We start from the raw sequence: 17,344 nt of genomic DNA on the forward strand, positions 1-17,344 counted from the left end.
AACAATGAATTGAAGTTTCATTGCAACATTGTTGAACTGCATAACTGGTGTGCCAGGGTTGGGTTAATACATGAATGGGGTGGAAAATGTAGTTAAGGAGTAGTTGTCAATGTAGATCCCCAGAGTGTAGGACTTTCGCCCTTAGGTTTGAGAGTGGATGCAAACTAGGACAGAAATAAAGCACTGAGTTGAACTCTTCTTTGATGTCAAGTTAACAGTTATGAATAATTATCAGCCTTCGGAAAAAGGCAGAAAAAATAAAAACTGTCATGGAACATACAATGCCCGGATTATTCTATTCAACCCCTAAACCCTAAATCGTCTTTACTCTAAGATACTGTATTATCGTCTAACTCAAGTGTGAACTGCCTTAGGCCCTAATGGAAAACACTGTGGGGTTTCGATGCCTTTGGGGGCCTTTGTGAAGGTGGCAATATGATGAGTTGCTTTCCATTGTTGAACCCTAGCGGCTATGCGTGGCATGCAGTTCAATGGGTAATGTGTCACGGGTTTGACATGAGGTTGGAGCTTAGTATCATTTTCCTCACCAATTAGGGCGGCTTTAGCGACGGAATTGGTGGTGGGCGACTCTTCCAGTTTGGAGACCTGGCATGACAACGAAATTTATAGGGTCCGTCAACTTTGTAGTCTTTTGACTCTTAGCATGCATGAGAGCCACGCGGGCGTGTCAAGCTCCACTAATTAAGGCCCTTCAAAGTATCATGTTTCATGGGTAATATGATCAAGCACGCTAAATAAAGAAAAACGATGTAGTCAAAAAATTTGGAAGATGGGTTTAAGTGCACTTTTCTATTTCTAATTTTTATCTTTTAATTAGGGAATTGTTATTGACACTCCAAAAATTTCATTCTACACTCCAAACGTTCTATATTTAGAAAGAAAAATACACTTGTAAGGAGTGTAGAATAAGATTTTTGGAATGCCAATAATATTTTCCTTTAATTATAAATATCCGAAATATTCTTCAATATGGACATTCATAACAAATTATCATCAAACACAAGAGCTGGACCAAAACAAGAGATATGGGGTGTTTTGTATGCACTGACAGACGACCGCACCCAAGAATTTCTTCAATGAGAATGTTGTTTGTGTGGGATTTATTTGATATGAGAGAAATATAAGAAAAGGAGTTTGCGTTTTATATCATTTTTCTTGCAAGCTATACTTTAAGCATTTTGGAGCAAATTAGACTATTAATACTAAAGAGATCAAATTTTTAAATCAAATTTGCAAATTTAAAAACCAAATGACGTGGTATTTAATTATTGAATTATTACTTAAATGTTGATTAACGTGCTTATTTCATCTTGGTGATGCATAATTTGTTTTACAAATTTGGTTTCCTAATATTATCCTTAGTTTGGTGTAATCATGGAAATCGTTTTGCAGCACCAATTCAAGAAGGCACAATTCTCACCATAATTTACACTATAAAATTCTTTACTGACAAATTCAGTCTTTTAAGAGAAAAGAAAGAAGAGAAATATTAGGTTAATACAAAGAACATCAAAGACTTACTGTAAATTATATGGGTGGGAATGAAGACTAAACACATGCTTAAATTTCAAGAAATATGTCTGTTTAATCTTGAACGTTGCTTAAAATCCAACTTTCCAACACAATCCAGAAGTGCATCGAAGTGCAATCAGACTCAAGAGGAGAGAGACTTTCCTACACCGCCGGCCATGCCCTAGACCAAAAGCGCGGTGCCTGGCACGCCGCGGGCCGGCGTACTTAAGTCCTCCACAGAGAGGCTCTCTTGTTACATATTTACACATTCTATTAAAAGCAAAAGGCACAAACTGCAGAATTACACACTAATTAAACAAAGGAAAACCAATAAACTCAAGCATCTGGGAAATCAAATGGCAAAGGAGAAACCCAAGAAGAATTGAGTAGGTCTGGATGAACAAACCCAAATCTTCTAAGCACTTGATTATCTGCAAAATTCAAAGCTTTTTGCATCCCGTTCCAACAAGCCTCCCAAGTGTACATTCCATTGTGCTCTCCACTGCAAGGCTCACACCCTGTGAAATGCGTCACAAATGGCCTCCTCTTATTCTCTCTCCAAATCCCTCTCTCTCTCATGTACTTCTCTCTCATTTGACCATAAAACAAGCTGACCTTCTCTGCATGCCTCCTCCTTAGCAAATCCACCTCCCTGTCAATCTCCAGGTACCCTTTGCTTATCCCATCAAGCCCGTCCACTATCCCCAGCCAGTACCCATGCAAGTTGTACTCGCTCTCTAAGTAAATCTTATCCGCCCATTTCGACTTCTCCTTTATCAAGAGATAAATCAGAGCCGACTGATCGTCAGAGCCTGGATATGCTTTGTCCTTGATCAAGGACTTTTGGATCTTCCCCCAGTTTTTGGGATCGGGACCCTGTGGGCCCATGCTGGCCCACTTATCGAGCAAGTTCAGTGACCACTGACAGTTTCTTATTAACAAAACCCCAGCGTTGAGGCTCGTCCAGCTCTTCTGCTCATACAACATGTTCCACCACCCATGCACGACCAAGTTGTGGTCTTTGTACTTCTCCAACGGAAGCTTGAACTCCATGTCGGTGAGAACCGCGTCTGAGTCGACCCACCAGATCCACTCAGACTCGGGATGGGCCAACATAGCCGCTCTCAAAAGCGGATATTTAGCCCAGAACCCAGTACCCTTGGGATCCAGCAAAACATTGTTGTAAAATATGTCGAGCCCATGAATCCTACAGTAATCAACTTTGTTCTTAAAGAGCCTCAGCTGCAAGTGGTCCCCAACTGGGTTTTTGCACACTGTGGGCTGTGACCCAGTCACGAGAAGAACTCTGTTGTCCACGGCGGCTCCGGCAGCGAATGAAGGGTGGAGCTTCAGCCACTCTCTGCGCTTGGAGTCCCAATCCTTCACTGGTTCCCCAAACGCGTAGCTGAGATTTTCGTCGTCGTAGAACGTGGGTTCCGGCGGGTCAGAGCGCAAGTCGGGTCCGCATGGCCCGGCGTTCCATGCGATGATGTTGTCGAAGCTTATGGTGGTGGGGTTTATGAAGGTGAGGAGAGCCCAGACAACAGAGAGAGCCAACGATGCACCTCCGACGAAGAGAAAGCCATCTGCTATTAGGGAAGGGGCTTTGTGGAGAACGGAGCGTTTTGGTGATGGTTGGAAGAGAGAGAATTCTGAGGAACCCATTTTTTAAGAGAAAGAGTAGTGAAAGCAGTGGGAACTGGGAAGTGGCAGCTTGCCTAAATCTGTTTTGTTCTTAGAGCAGAGTTTAAGTAGGAAGAAGCATGAATACCAAAGTCTTTATTGGGTGATAAAGTACTTCTCATTGAGAAATTATTCTCTTCTACTAGAGGTCTAGAAGATAGAGACTCACATGGCATAGCATGCATAGAAATTCTAAGGAGACTTTTCAAGTCTTTATGGATTTTCTGACCTACGAGTTTATCGTTAATTCTCGTGTTAACATTATAAAATATTATGTTAAAAACATAAGATATCATAAAGTTTGGGTAGAGTTTCACTTTTAAGAGAGTCTCCTTAGTATTTTTCTAGCATGCATGTATTATAACACATGGATTGGTTATTATTATTGCATCAAGTATTAATTTATCGTTCATCATAATGTAATATGTGTTTTAGTTAAAACTTAAATTACTTTGTTGTGTTCTAATGTCGTATAATAATTTTTCGTTCAAGAATATGAACAAATTGAACCGGTGAAATATCTTTTGAATGAATTACTTTTTCATGTGTCAAATTACGTAAAGAGTCAATTAGGTCGATTCTTAATGCTATACCCTAACAGCTAAATTAATTATATCACGTTCCGATGTTATAGTACCATACGATAAAGTTTCATTTTCGATCGATCTCAACACGTGGAAAGAATTCAATTACTGGTTCGTGAATTAATAATCTTTAGTCTAAAGTTGAATAAAGTTGGGTGGAGTATTCTAATCCATTAATTAATTAATGGAATTACATACTTTGTTGGCTTAATTGCTCAATCTCTTTTTGCGCTTGAGTGTCGGCTTTGCTTTAATTGACCACCGAGACAACTTGATGCCCCTTCTGCTGTTCTAAAGGTGGCCGCGTTAACTTGTTTGTGGACAAAAATTACAAAGCCCAAGAACTGCAGAATTTGATTGATTTTTTGGAATTGGATCCTCTTATGAGCAAAGGTTTGGGATACTCGTAATTTATTAACTTAGGTCGTTAAATTTTGATTCAACGATTATAATTATTATAATTTTTAGAGGAGCCTTTTATTTATAACTGTTAGATTAAAATTCAACGGCCCGTGTTATTGAATCAAGAGGATCCCGAGCCTTTGCTCATGAGAGGATCCAATTCCTAATTTTTTAGGTAAAAAAATATGGAATTGAGATTCCCAATTTATATTGAAGATCTCAGCATGGACTATTCTTGCTTGAATTAATTTCTTGTTTCTTGGAAGCATGGCCCATTCTATTATTTAACATATTTCACGTAGGATAATGTTTGAGAGATCAAATTTTTACACTAAATTTACAAACCAAATAATGTGTCACCAATAAGAAATAAGTACGTTAATCGACATTTAATTCAAACATATATTTAGCATTTCACGTTTGCAAATTTATTGTTTTCTTTGCATTTCTTATGAACTTGCACATGGTGCTTATAAATGCAATTGTGTCTCTTTCCTTTTTCTGTTGAGAAAATTGAAATTAGAGTTTTTGAATTCGGAAATAAAACATCGTAGTATTAGTACATGAACTTGTCACAATGTAGAGTAATAGTTCTTTCAGTAACTCGTTAGAACTAATTATATATTTTATTTGTTTGTTAAAACCTTTTATTTTAGGCAGAAATTCTAGTGGTGTTACTCAAAAGCATTGTTGCTTAACAGTGCGATGAGTTCATAAATCATTATTCACGGATTTTTTTATTCAAGAACCAAAGCTGAAATTAAACCAAAGTTGAAGATCCATAACTCCAATTTTCTGTTTTCTTTTTCCCTTCTTCTAATTTACTTTCCAAGCTTCGTGGTAGATTCTTAGGGTTGTGGTTAGTACGAATTTGAGTGCTTCAAAATTCCAAAAGAAAGAAAAAGGGAAAAAGAAGAAAGGTGGATTGGGATTGTATACTTTGCAGAATGTACAAGTTATTCAACAATTGGTTTGCTTTTAGCATAATATCTAGTCATCGGGCCTTGTAGTTTTAGGAAAGCAAATATGGAGAACTTGTTAATCTAAAGTTCACCTTGAAAGTTCCCTACAAGAAATAGGACGTTGTCAGTTGTGGACTGCTTTCATATTTAGGCACATTTATTAGGAAATGGTGGTTGAATTATCTATTTCTTTTTAGGAAACGCAAGATAAGCCTAAAGACCATCTTATGATTTGAAGCCTGTGACGGCTCGACATGTATCTTTTTAAAATTTCACAAAATGCTTATGAAGTTAAGAATTATTGCACTATTGACCCCTCTTTCACCCCCAACCGTCTAGTGAATCGTTGTTTTTTGACCTAGAACTCGATGAACCCATTTTTACTAACGTAGGATGCTAACTTGAGTCTACAAAAGACAACTGATAATAATTTCTTCAACGAAAATTCCTAACCCTTTTGATATAGGAAGAGATAAAAATGATCCTTTCAACATCAATTTGGCGTCCTATGGGCAATGGTGATTAACTATCACGCATTACATTAAAAAGTAGCAGTTCACTTGGTAGTCAAGTGAGGCTAATGGAGTAGCAATTTCAAACATTATAAAGCTCGTTTGGATGTACTTTTAAAATGACTGAAAATGTTTTTGGTGAAAATGTTTTTGAAATCAATTCTTAGTAAAAATGTAAATAAATTATGGAAAAACACTTAAAGTGCTTGCTGGAAAAAGCACAAATCATGTGCTTCTTTCAGGAAGCACTTTAAGTGCTTTTGGAACAAAAAAATATTTTCTTTAAAAGCTCTTTCGGTCATTTTAAAAGCACATCCAAACGAGTCATAGTTGTTTTTTTCATGTTTTAAAAGATAAGGGACCTCCAAAATTCAAAATTCGAAGAGTGCAAGATATGACTAACACTTAAATCCAAGTAAATTGTTGCTACAAAGTCTTCTTCTTGCCTTAAAGTCTTGTTACAAATATAAAAAGGTCTTTTTGGCGTCGAGCATTTGGTCGACACGAGCACACCAAGTGTGGAAAACTTGAAAAATGGTTCACAATTTTGGTGCATCGATTTGGAACTACCTCTTGAGTGAATTAAATAAGTTGTGCCATATTCTGAAAACGACATCTAAACCCTCCTGTATTTAGCCGTGGTAATATATGTGCAGTGTGAATACGACATCACACTTACCACTCTCCCAAGTTCCTCCAAAACCCCAGAGACTGAAAGTGAAAGCATCTTCCATATGGAACCCTAGCAGCATCTCAACAGCTAACGTTCGTCTTCGTGGCCTCCATATTTTTGTTCATGCTACATTGATACCAAGCCAATACGCATGTCGTTCTCCAGATACACCATCGACATTGAACTCTCGAGAGGATCAATCATAATGAAACAAGACGAGCCAGGATTCTCCGTAAAGAAACACTAGGACATGTTTGATAACTATTTCACTTTTAGTTTTTAGTTTTGAATTTACATTGTTTGTGTTATGCGGAAAAGTATATGGAAGAAAATAAAAATGAAGAACGAAGGAAGAAAATAAAAATGAAGAACGAAGGACGAAAATAGTAGTTGGGAGGCGGCCGAAATGAAGTTGATTATACAAAAACAAAACATAAAAGCGAAAACAAATTATAATTGTTTCTAGTTTCCAATTTTCAGTCGTCAAAACACTTCTTTTTCCCAACATATTTTCTCTCTATCTGCAACACAAAAAAACGAAACTAACTCGAAGAGTTTCAAGTTTCAACTCTCACTCACTATTGACCCAAAAAATGAACCTAAACTTAGTTTACACTGTCGAAGGCGGTGATTAGATTCATAAGGATCATGACATTTGATGGATTTTCAAAATCACCAAGGATCATGGCATTTTCTGGTAAGAAACGACTTTTTTCCTCTTTTTTCAGATAAAAGGTATTTGACGGAAACGTAACATCCAACAAACAGTAAACTAGCAACTCCAAATTAGGGGAGATTCTAGGTGTAACAGGAGATATATCGCACGAAAAGAGTACAAGATGGCGACATATTACCCGGCCGCCCACAGCCTAATAAGATGCAAGAACTTAATAGTCAACTGAAACAATGAGTTTACAGGGCATCTACAGAGAGCACCAACCAAATGGAACATACTGTTTTTCAAGTTCAAAACTCAACCCACAGAAAAAACATACTACGTGTAGAAGACGAGAACCCTTATCTGCATCGGCCCCTGATGCCATTACTGTAGAAGAATCGAACACAACCATAACAAATACTACATCCAACATTCTTCAATACTAATATTAGTAAACGAATGCGAGCCTTCATAATGGAAGACTGGCCCGAAAATTAACTAAGAATTGTCGATTCAAGTCGCGAAAGCAATCTGTCCGGAGTGGCTGTCACTGCATCATCTGCCTTCCCTAACCCCGCATCAGCAAAAGTTGGGTGCACCGGGTCACACCCTTTTCCTTGCAAGAATGTGGGAGATCAACAGAACCGAAAGCTGTACATAAACCCCTCTCCTCCTCCTCCTCCTCCTACATGTCTTTTTAAAGATACCACAACAGAGCATCATAATAAAAGCCCTCCTACATCTCTATTTTTAAAATTCCACAACAGAGCATCAAAATAAGCTCCTAAGTTGAGGAAATATATCTACTCCGCCAATTCCCCCTCCTAAACATTAAAAAAAAATAGGAAAACCATCCCTCGGGATTTGAAGGGATTACAAAGAGAGGCTTGCTTACAAGTTTTTCAAGATAAGCATGGAAATAAGTAAAATATAACATACGACGCTAAACTACTAAACTTACCCGAACCATATATATGCTCTTAAACACCCACTTTATTCGCTTAAGATGTTGCATTTGCTCACAAGTAAAAGCACAAGTAGAAAAGAACCCAATAATTTCGCAATCCAATAGAATGTCTTCTCATTCCTTTTCTTTCTCGAAATTCTGCTTCTTGGTTCTCCACATGGTTTAGCATCAACTCAGCACAGACTCTGAATTCATGTGAGAACCATTTCCCCCATCACCACTGCTAGATGATCCTATGGGCATAGACCGCTGCGTGAAGTCCAACAACAGCTGCCTCTGATGCTCATCAGTGTGAGGAAGGCTCGCACGCAACAGTTCAACTGGCATTTCACGACCAATTGCCCTGGCTGCATCTGAGCCAATAATAGCCACATTCGGAGGGGCCTGCATTAGCAGTGACTGCATTACAGTTTCATATTTATTTACACAGTACTTGGTCAGAAGGCCAAAGAATTCATCAAAGGAGGCCTGCCAAAGTTGCCGATTGGTCATATTGTAGTTGCTTGCAGCATGAGGATCAGTTAAGAGTTCAGTTGCCCTCTCAAGAACTGAATTGAGGATAAGAGAGGCCCCATCTCCTGCAGGGCTTCCAAGGGGGCGAAGCGGGGGTTGCTTTGAGGAACAAACCACTGCTGCAAGACAGGCACTAAGTGCACCAAGGTCCATACCTCGAGCACATGATGAAACAACCCTTGCAAGAATATTTGTAGTTTCTGCAGCCACTGGATCAGAAGGGTAGCTACCAAACAAGAACCTTAAATGACGAAAGATGGCCATACAGACTATTCGCATGAGCTCACCACCGGGAAATAAAAGCTGCAGGTACTTTGCCAGGAGCTTCCGGCCCTTGGGAAGTGAGACTAACCTTAGAAATACAAGATCATCCTTATGAAGCCCAACCGTGGGGCCATTGTTGCCAAGTGGGTCAACTAATTGAAGAGATCCTGCAAGTCCTTCAAGCAAGGCCTGCCGCCGACGCCTCACTTGGGTTCCACCATCTTGGAGTTGATTGAATTGTAGAAAACGATCAATGTCATCCACATCCAGGAGAAGACAAAGCCCATCCTCAATTGCAACCCTAGCAGCAAGCATTGGCTCCTGCTCTAGCGGCTTCTCAAAAACCTTTTGTTCAGTGTTGCCAGGGCTAGATGAATTTGGAGGCTCAACTTCAAGAAGAGGGCGAGGCCTCCGTATTGAGGAGAAGGGGACTCTCCCAAGAGCATCAACCTGGAGAAAAGCATGTGGTTCAGTATTAGCTCGTGCTCGAGGAGGAAGATCCCTTAATTGAGTTGGGCAGAAATGGTGTTTCAACTTGGCCCCAGCAGATTTTCTTGAAAGGCAAAACTGGTGGTAGTAATCATCGACATATGGGTCATTGCTGTGTGTTGCAGCTAGCTGCATTCGGAGTATATTTTCAATTTCATCAGCTGTCATATACTTGGACCTAAATTGTGGCCACCCACCTTCCCTCCTGTGGCTACCTGTATCAAATCCATATTGAGAAAAACGCATATTCGGTCTAACTTTCTGAGCTGATTTTGGCCTTTGATCTCCAAGATCACCCATACCAAGCATTGCTTCAAACTTGCTCACCAAGGGCGGGGATGCAGAAAGATGGGGGTTAAACAGTTGAGACTGCATTACCGACAAATTAGCAAATGATGGCTGAACTGGATGATGCAGTCTAGGATCCTGTGGTTGTGACTGTTGCTGATGCATCAATTGTGGAGGCACTAAACCATTCTGATGAGCTAGCTGTTGTTGCAACAAATTGTTCATAAGACCCGGATGATCTCCATAAACACCACTTTGATTGGCCCATTGCTTTTGGGGTCGGCTATTAGAGAGACCAGGGTTAAGCTGAGGCAAATTTCCACCAAAATGCGATACATGAGGTAATCCATTCAGTTGAAGTTGAGAGCTAGAGTAAGGAGATAGGTTTGGTGAAGACAACCCCCCCTGGGGCCCACCAGAAAGATATGGGTTCAGGTGGCTTGCTTGGCGGTTTGGCGAAGCCTGCTGAGGTCTGCCACCTGGAGGTGGATAAGAAGTGAAAGCTGATTTCGGCACCAGAATTGGTTCACTGGAAAAATGTTGATGCTGCTGCTGCTGCAGCTGCTGTTGTTGGGGCTCAGGATATGAAGAAGTTCTATACAAAGGCATCGAGTCTGCTGGACGAGCTGAAGAATATGGGTGTGAAGACCATCGTTTCCCATCCTGAGTGCTTTCAGCATCAAGTATCTCTTCATCAATCCAGTTAGGAAAATGCTCCTGCGCCCACTCAGCAGCAGATGAACCTGGAAGAAACATGTTATAATTAGAAGCTTCTATGGACATCAACATATCAAATATATTCAATAAGTCCTCAAGGACACAACAGTGAACTCAAATCGACTAGTCATAATTATTGGACTGCAACTGATTCCAAACACAGCACGCCACTAGCACTTTTCATCAAAGCTTAAACACAAATGAAGAAAAAACTCTCCAACGGATAGAATGATGTGCACGTCAAAACCAAACGGTCAAAGTAAATATTTCACTTCTAGGTTTCGCATCATAATATAACACAGATCCAACCTAAAAGGAACTTCTTCAATATCCTACCTATGGCTATACTTTACAAGGTTTCAGCAGAAACCATGAAATAAGAATAATTGTGGCCGGGTTAACAGAAACCATTAAATAATAATAATAATGTTGCTGTGTTATCATAGAAACAAATGAAGGCTTTGCAATCAACTGAAAAGATATTCAGTCTACACAGAACCAGGCTTGAAGCAGGGTTATAGCAACTTAGCAAAAAAAAAGATAACCGACATTTGCACTCACTTTCTCTGGATCCTCTATCACCAATTACTCCAGCACTCCTAGTTCCACTAACATCCTTGTTTAACTGCAGCCAAAACAGTGACTTAGAACACAAAACCCAGAAATACCTCAAGATATAATAACAACAATGGAAACTTTACGGCTCAAACTTCAAACGGTATGTTGTAAGTTAGCACAGAATTAGAAAGCTTAGATTAATATTAGCAGCCAGATTTCAAATTCTCTACAGAACTTATAACTTCACACAAAAATTTGACCTAAAAAATGTTAGTTCCTATAACCAGGTATATAAGTAGCCTGTGTTAATTTCATTTGCTGGTTCAAAAGTAAAATACCATGCATTCATGCTTCCTACCAAGCAAAATTTAAAGTCTAACCATAAGCACAACAGAAACAACACATTCAGGAAACATAATTATCCACAACCAGCACGCCCTAACTCACAGTGCAATGAATTTTGCCCTAAACATGCAACTCAAAAAGAATAAACCTATTGATAGAGAAACTGGTTTGGACGAAGAGAAATGCTACACTACAAAAGAAATATCCAAGGTCCACTACAAGAGGTGCATTCCATTCATATTGCTACACTGTTGTTGATCATAAATTCATGGTAAACTCCAGATAAACAGACTCCACTACTTCTTGTCATGAAACAATTAACCCAAATTACTAGCACACAGTTCACTAAAGTAAATATAAAGGCCATATGATACAAAATTGTAACAGTAAATTATGAAATTAATGATTTCTTCGTGTCTCAACATGATTAAATAAAACATCTTAAAAGGGCAGGGCATTCAATCGCAAGAATTGAATGTTTGAGAACAAATGCAAGATGGAGGCATGCCATATTTTCTGAGAAGCAACACACTTTTATTATGTAGAAGAAAAAATGAGCATGCACAGATTAAAAAAGAAAATATCCCATCATAAGGGTCCCTACATTCAGCTGCGATGGTGTGCATAGAGAACCCAAAATCTAACACCGTCTCCCCAAATTCTCCTAGCAGCCACCTTATAAAACCAAATGAACTGCTAGCCCTATAAGACTTTTGCTTTCTTCCCCCACGCTAAGTTGGTATGCCACTTGCAGTTCCATCACCTAAGATTCATCTTTTTATCAGTAGTGCTATACTCCAACCACCCTCAATGAGAGCGGTTCCCATCACCTAAGATTCATCTTTTTATCACTATTGCTATACTCTATCCACCCTCGATAAGAGCGGTGTTATTGGAACCGTCCAAACTACTCACCCAACTCACCTTTAACCCCTCCCTCCCACAAAAAAAAGTAACTAATAAATAAATAACAACCACTCTTCATGTTCCATCTTAAGATGCACATAAATTAACAACCAATAATTCTACCCTGTTTTACCAAACAAACAACTGACTTGTCATAATTTTTTTTTAAATAAAGAAGAACACTCACTGAAATAAAAACAGGACTTAAAAGATGTTGAACACAGTTTTCCCACATTTTGGTTCCCAACTGAATTGTCAGAATTTTCTGATTCAAAATGCCCTCGCCCATTGTGAAACAGAAAATTAAACAGAATGAAAACACTAATAACTAAACATCAGGACTAGTTTAACCCGCTTCATTTTGGTTGAGAGTTTTATACAAAATAATGCATCTTTACTACCTGCATCATTAAGTTTGCAGTAAACTAACCTTTTCAAAGGTTAATGATAGGTCATCAATATCAGATAGAGATATGTCAACCTGCCAATAAGAAAAAAACAGTTAGTTCGACCCATTGCAATTTTTCCTTCTGCCATTTAACACCTACAACAGTCAAAACTTAGAAAGAAAAGAGGGACTTATATATATATATATATATATATATATATATATATATATGAGAGGAGGAACGAGGGACATAGAGTTCGGTCATGCACCAAACAGGTTGCACATGTTTACTTAGGGATTATTATAAAAATCAGTGAACAAAAGGTTTAACCTCTTGTCTATTATACAGAAACTCCTCCTCATCAAACCCAACTGGAGCCTCCTCTTCATCTAAACCTCCCAATTCAACTTCCTCAACAGAATCTTTACCAAAAAATGCATACTGCGATGCGTCGAATACCTCTCCTGCATAAAATGAAGAAGTCAAAGTCAAACGAAGAATGAAATGATGCTCCAAATAATTACGTAATGAAGCAGAAAAAAGAACACTTTCCAATAAAGCACCATGCAACTACTTATTCAAGAAGCCAAATAGCTATTGAAAATATTGTATTACTGAGTCTCATACATTGACATAGAGAATTGAAACTTGTATAAAACTAATTACATAATTAACCAAGTTAGGGTTTCTTTTTTAAAAGAGTAAATATTATGAAGTATGGAGACCTCCGATTGACTGCAGAACATTTTATTTATCTGAAAGACACACCAAAACCATATTTATATTGGCTGCAAAAAAGCATAGGCGAGCACGAGATTATATTAAACCTTTGTCCAACAATTATTCAAATCCTAAGCTGAACCACAAAGTAGTTAATAACTACATTCAAACAACACGAACGGAACATAGTCCAAACACCAAAGTGAACAACACAGCAATCCAAAAACTGTTCCATTTGGTTTCCAGTAAACAGTATCAAATTCTCCATTAACAATTCACAGTTAAATTTCCCACTTTTACGGTCTGTTTTCTCAGCAGCCAAACAGAACCCAGATCCAAAAACAATACTAAATAATCAAAACAGCAAAGCAAATCATGAAAAACCAATAACAGAAGAATCCCAGAAAGCTCAGAGAAACAAACCTGAGGAATTAAGCTGCAATTGGTTGAGATCTTGCGGGATAGAAGAGGCAGCCTCTTGAATACTACCCCTACTTTCAAACCCCTCCATTTCCTACACTATTTCTCCTATATATCCAGTATATATACGTATATATATATAGATATAGATATTCAAATGTAATCAAAGAACGCGAAAACTGAACAGAACCCAGTAAACCCTAAAAATTAATCAGGAACCGAATCTCCGAAGCAAAATTTGAATCTAAAAACAGAGGAGCAAAAACCCTTGTAAGCTGAAATCTGTGTGAGGTTTTTCCGCTAAGCTGACGATTGAAAAACTGGTGAGAAGAACTGTACAGTGGTTGGGGTACAAGAATCCACCATGGTTTCGGCCAAGCTGCTGTCTTTGGGTTGGATTTGTGAGACGAAAAAGAACCCTAAGACAGGCAGGCAGGGGATAAAGTTTGAGCCTTTTTTTTCTAATATTTTGATAGGGATTTTTTGGTTTATTAAAACTGGGATTGGATCGACGGATTTGATAAAATAAAGAGAGGACGGTGAGGTGAAAATATTTTTATATATATATATTTTTTTTTTCTGAAAAAGTTTTAGAAAATACAATAAAATTGAAAAATAAAAGGAGGTTGTAGAAGTCGGTAGTGGAAATGCTTTTCTTGATTTATATGGGCTAAAGTAGCAAGTAAGATTCTTTCCCTTTCTATTCTTATTTTCTTTCCTCCTCTTTTTTTACATATTATTTTTTTGTCTTATTATTTTTATAAAAAAATCAATATAAGATCTTAACGTGGCTAAATCGTACAATAACCGTTTAAATAAGAGGGAAGAGGAGAGGAGAGAGATTAGAAAAAGAGAGAATCCTCCTCCCCTTAAGTAGGGGTGATGTGAGAGGAAACACTCACCATTGAAAGGAGACCCACACTCGAATTAAAGTCATGTTTAGGTATGGGAGTGAATATTAAAATGAATACAATAAAGATAATAATTGATTTGGAATAGAAAATAAAGATGGAATAGAGACAGTTATAGCGTGTTAATGAAGTTATTCTATGTCTTTTACGTGCACTTTTGCAGCGTAATAATAATTATTTATTTTAACTGTTATGATAGATACGTAAAGGGTAATATTGTGATTCTGGATTGAAAAAAGTGTAATGCTCCATTGTAATCTTGCATACAAATTTATTTCTAGAAACTTTTGTACCATTAATGTTTTCTCATTGACGTTTTTGTTAGAAGTGGGTAAAGAAAAATTTCATCTAAAACCAATGTTGAAAAGAAAATTGAATTTGAGACTTCAAGTGCAAGATTGATTTTTATTAATTAACTTAGGCACAAATCCCCTTCTCAATCAAATCCATAGCTTCATAAGAAAAGAAAAAGAAAAAAAAAGCAAGACTTCTTTTATACATGTTGACTTAAAAGCTATCTCTAAAATGTTTCTTTAGAAAACTCTTCAAATATTTTTATACCAAGTTGATGTAGACATTTTATATGAAGTTAACACTTTATTTCTTTACAGAACAAACAATATTATTTACGCTAAGGGAGAGGGGATATGCTAAGCTTCACAATGGGTTATCAATAATTTGGTTCAAATTTGCCTTTGACGATAATCGAACATAAGACCTCTTATTAACAAACGAATAGAAATATCATTAAACCATAGTATGACATATAAAGTTGACACTTTAGTTTAATATAATTCCATTTCTTCTCTGTAAAAATGAAAAGAAAACGCAAAATCAAAATGAATATGTTCTATATGTTAAATTCCATACATGTTGATCTATTTCAGATAATCAAATGTGGCTTACAAGTTAGCCCATACAAGGACAGACTTTTTAGTGTGCTTGGAACACGGAGCCATACGCCACATATAATTATACAACTAGAGTAACACTTGAAAAAAACTTTACACAATTGAAAATCTCTCTCATATAAGGATCTCAAGTGGCGTACCACCTCTTATTCCGGACACACAAAAAATCTCTCACATAAGGGTCGCAAGTCCACCATGTCATCAATTTAATGAATTTTCATACAATAAATTAGATCGAAGACACAAATTGATATAATTTACACACTTTAGGATGCAATATGAAGGGTAGTGATATCTACGCACTTATTTTTACTTCTCACACACCCCTCTCAATTTTTGTCCATCAGATTGATTAAAAAGGATCAATGACAAAACAAAAAAAAATAAGGATGTGTAGGAGGTAAAAATGAGTATGTGAATAGTACTATATATTTAAAAATCACTCCAAATTCAAAGGGTGTAAAATACAATAAATTTATAGTGCTTATGAGCAGTGATTTATGAAGTGATTTTTTCATAAAGAATTTGGATATTTAACAAAAGTTTTGATGTTTTATGATAAAAGTGCTTATAACAGAAGCACTTATGGGTAAACTACCTGTTAGATGGTCAGGAAAAAAAAAAAAAAAAAAAAAACCTATTACATGGAATGGAATTTAAGATTAGAGACAAACCAATCAATCATGTAATAACGTGTTCACTCACCTAAAAATGTTTACAGAAAACCAATCTTACTTTGGACTATATTTGGACTATATTTAATAAAAAATTTGACAGAATAAAAACATTTCTAAAAAACGCTTTTTACATAGTAGTTTTAAATGAGCCCTAAATACTTGGACAAATTGTTATATAAGGAACAAGTTCTTCACCTTGTTCAAATGAACTACATCCCCAATTGTGTGTATAGAATTTGAGTAATGCTAAGGAGACTAAAATTACAAACTAAATGATGTGTCACTATTAAGAAATGAGCACGTTTATCAACGTTTAAGTAATAATTCAATCATCAACTTCCATATCATTTAGTTTACAAAACTTAGAGGGTGTATTCAATTGGGATTTTGAGAGATTTTAATTCTTTTAATGAATCTAGGGGTATTTAATCAGGATTTTAAGTGATTATCTGAATTTTAATGTGTATTTAATTCGGTTTTAAGATAGTTTATTAAAATTCTTAGAAATCCTGGTGTATTCAATTAGAATTTTAAAGAAGTTTATAACATTCAAAGTGTATTCAATTAGAATTAGAATTTAAAGAAAGGTAAACATCCAAAATAGTCCTTAAGATTTGTATGATCAATAGAAATGATCCCCGAGATTGAAAATCAATAGAAATGGTCATTGAGATTGTCTACCATCTATGATTTTGGTCATTCCGTTAAAAACTCTTTGGGCAATTTTCAAAACTTTGTAACTTAGTCGTTTCTTAATTAAATTCGACCCATAATATATCAAAATGAAGATAGGAAAGTGTAGAATAAGATTATTGGAAGCCCAATGGTTGCCGGAGATGGCCGAAAAATAGCCTGAAAGGTGACTGGTTCGCAGGAAAACTGGAAAACTTGCTGGAAACTAGGTAAATTTTAAACGTTCATAACTTCTTCAATACTCAACGAAATCGAGTGTTTCAAAAACGAAAATCATAAATCATACTTATTGATGAGACGAAGAGAAGGGTACCTTTTTTGAAGGCTAACTCGCCGTGGTTTGGTTGGACAATGGCTCGAAAGTGGCTAACCATTTTCCAGTTAGCCACTTTCGAGCAGTTTTCCGGCCAAACCACGGTAAGTTAGCAGTCAAGAAAGATGTCATTCTCTTCGTCTCGTCGAGAAGTATGATTTTCATTTGTGAATCACTAGATTTTGTTGAGTATTGAAGAAGTTACGAACGTTTAAAGTTTACCCAGTTTCCGGTGAGTTTTCCAGTTTTCCCTCGG

The 17,344-nt window shown here is 37.1% G+C and overlaps 2 protein-coding genes across 2 annotated transcripts; both read right to left on the reverse strand.

Annotated features, from left to right (window-relative positions):
* Window positions 1–1,586: 1,586 nt before the first annotated feature.
* LOC103426761 (glycosyltransferase 6-like) lies at window positions 1,587–3,396 on the reverse strand. The gene has a single exon (XM_008364840.4). It carries the CDS (start codon window positions 3,196–3,198, stop codon window positions 1,870–1,872), a length of 1,329 nt encoding a protein of 442 aa, XP_008363062.2. The 5' UTR covers window positions 3,199–3,396; the 3' UTR covers window positions 1,587–1,869.
* A 3,749-nt stretch (window positions 3,397–7,145) lies between these two features.
* On the reverse strand, window positions 7,146–14,153 carry LOC103407022 (protein PAT1 homolog). The gene is made up of 5 exons (XM_029102778.2): window positions 13,587–14,153; window positions 12,774–12,907; window positions 12,485–12,535; window positions 10,807–10,870; window positions 7,146–10,271 (listed from the first exon to the last, which is right to left on the reverse strand). The coding sequence occupies exons 1-5, from the start codon at window positions 13,672–13,674 to the stop codon at window positions 8,143–8,145; spliced, it is 2,466 nt and encodes an 821-aa protein (XP_028958611.1). The 5' UTR covers window positions 13,675–14,153; the 3' UTR covers window positions 7,146–8,142.
* Between the last annotated feature and the right edge of the window lie 3,191 nt (window positions 14,154–17,344).

The sequence above is a fragment of the Malus domestica genome, chromosome 05 (assembly GCF_042453785.1).
Source record: "Malus domestica chromosome 05, GDT2T_hap1".
In the NCBI taxonomy this organism is placed as follows: domain Eukaryota; kingdom Viridiplantae; phylum Streptophyta; class Magnoliopsida; order Rosales; family Rosaceae; genus Malus; species Malus domestica.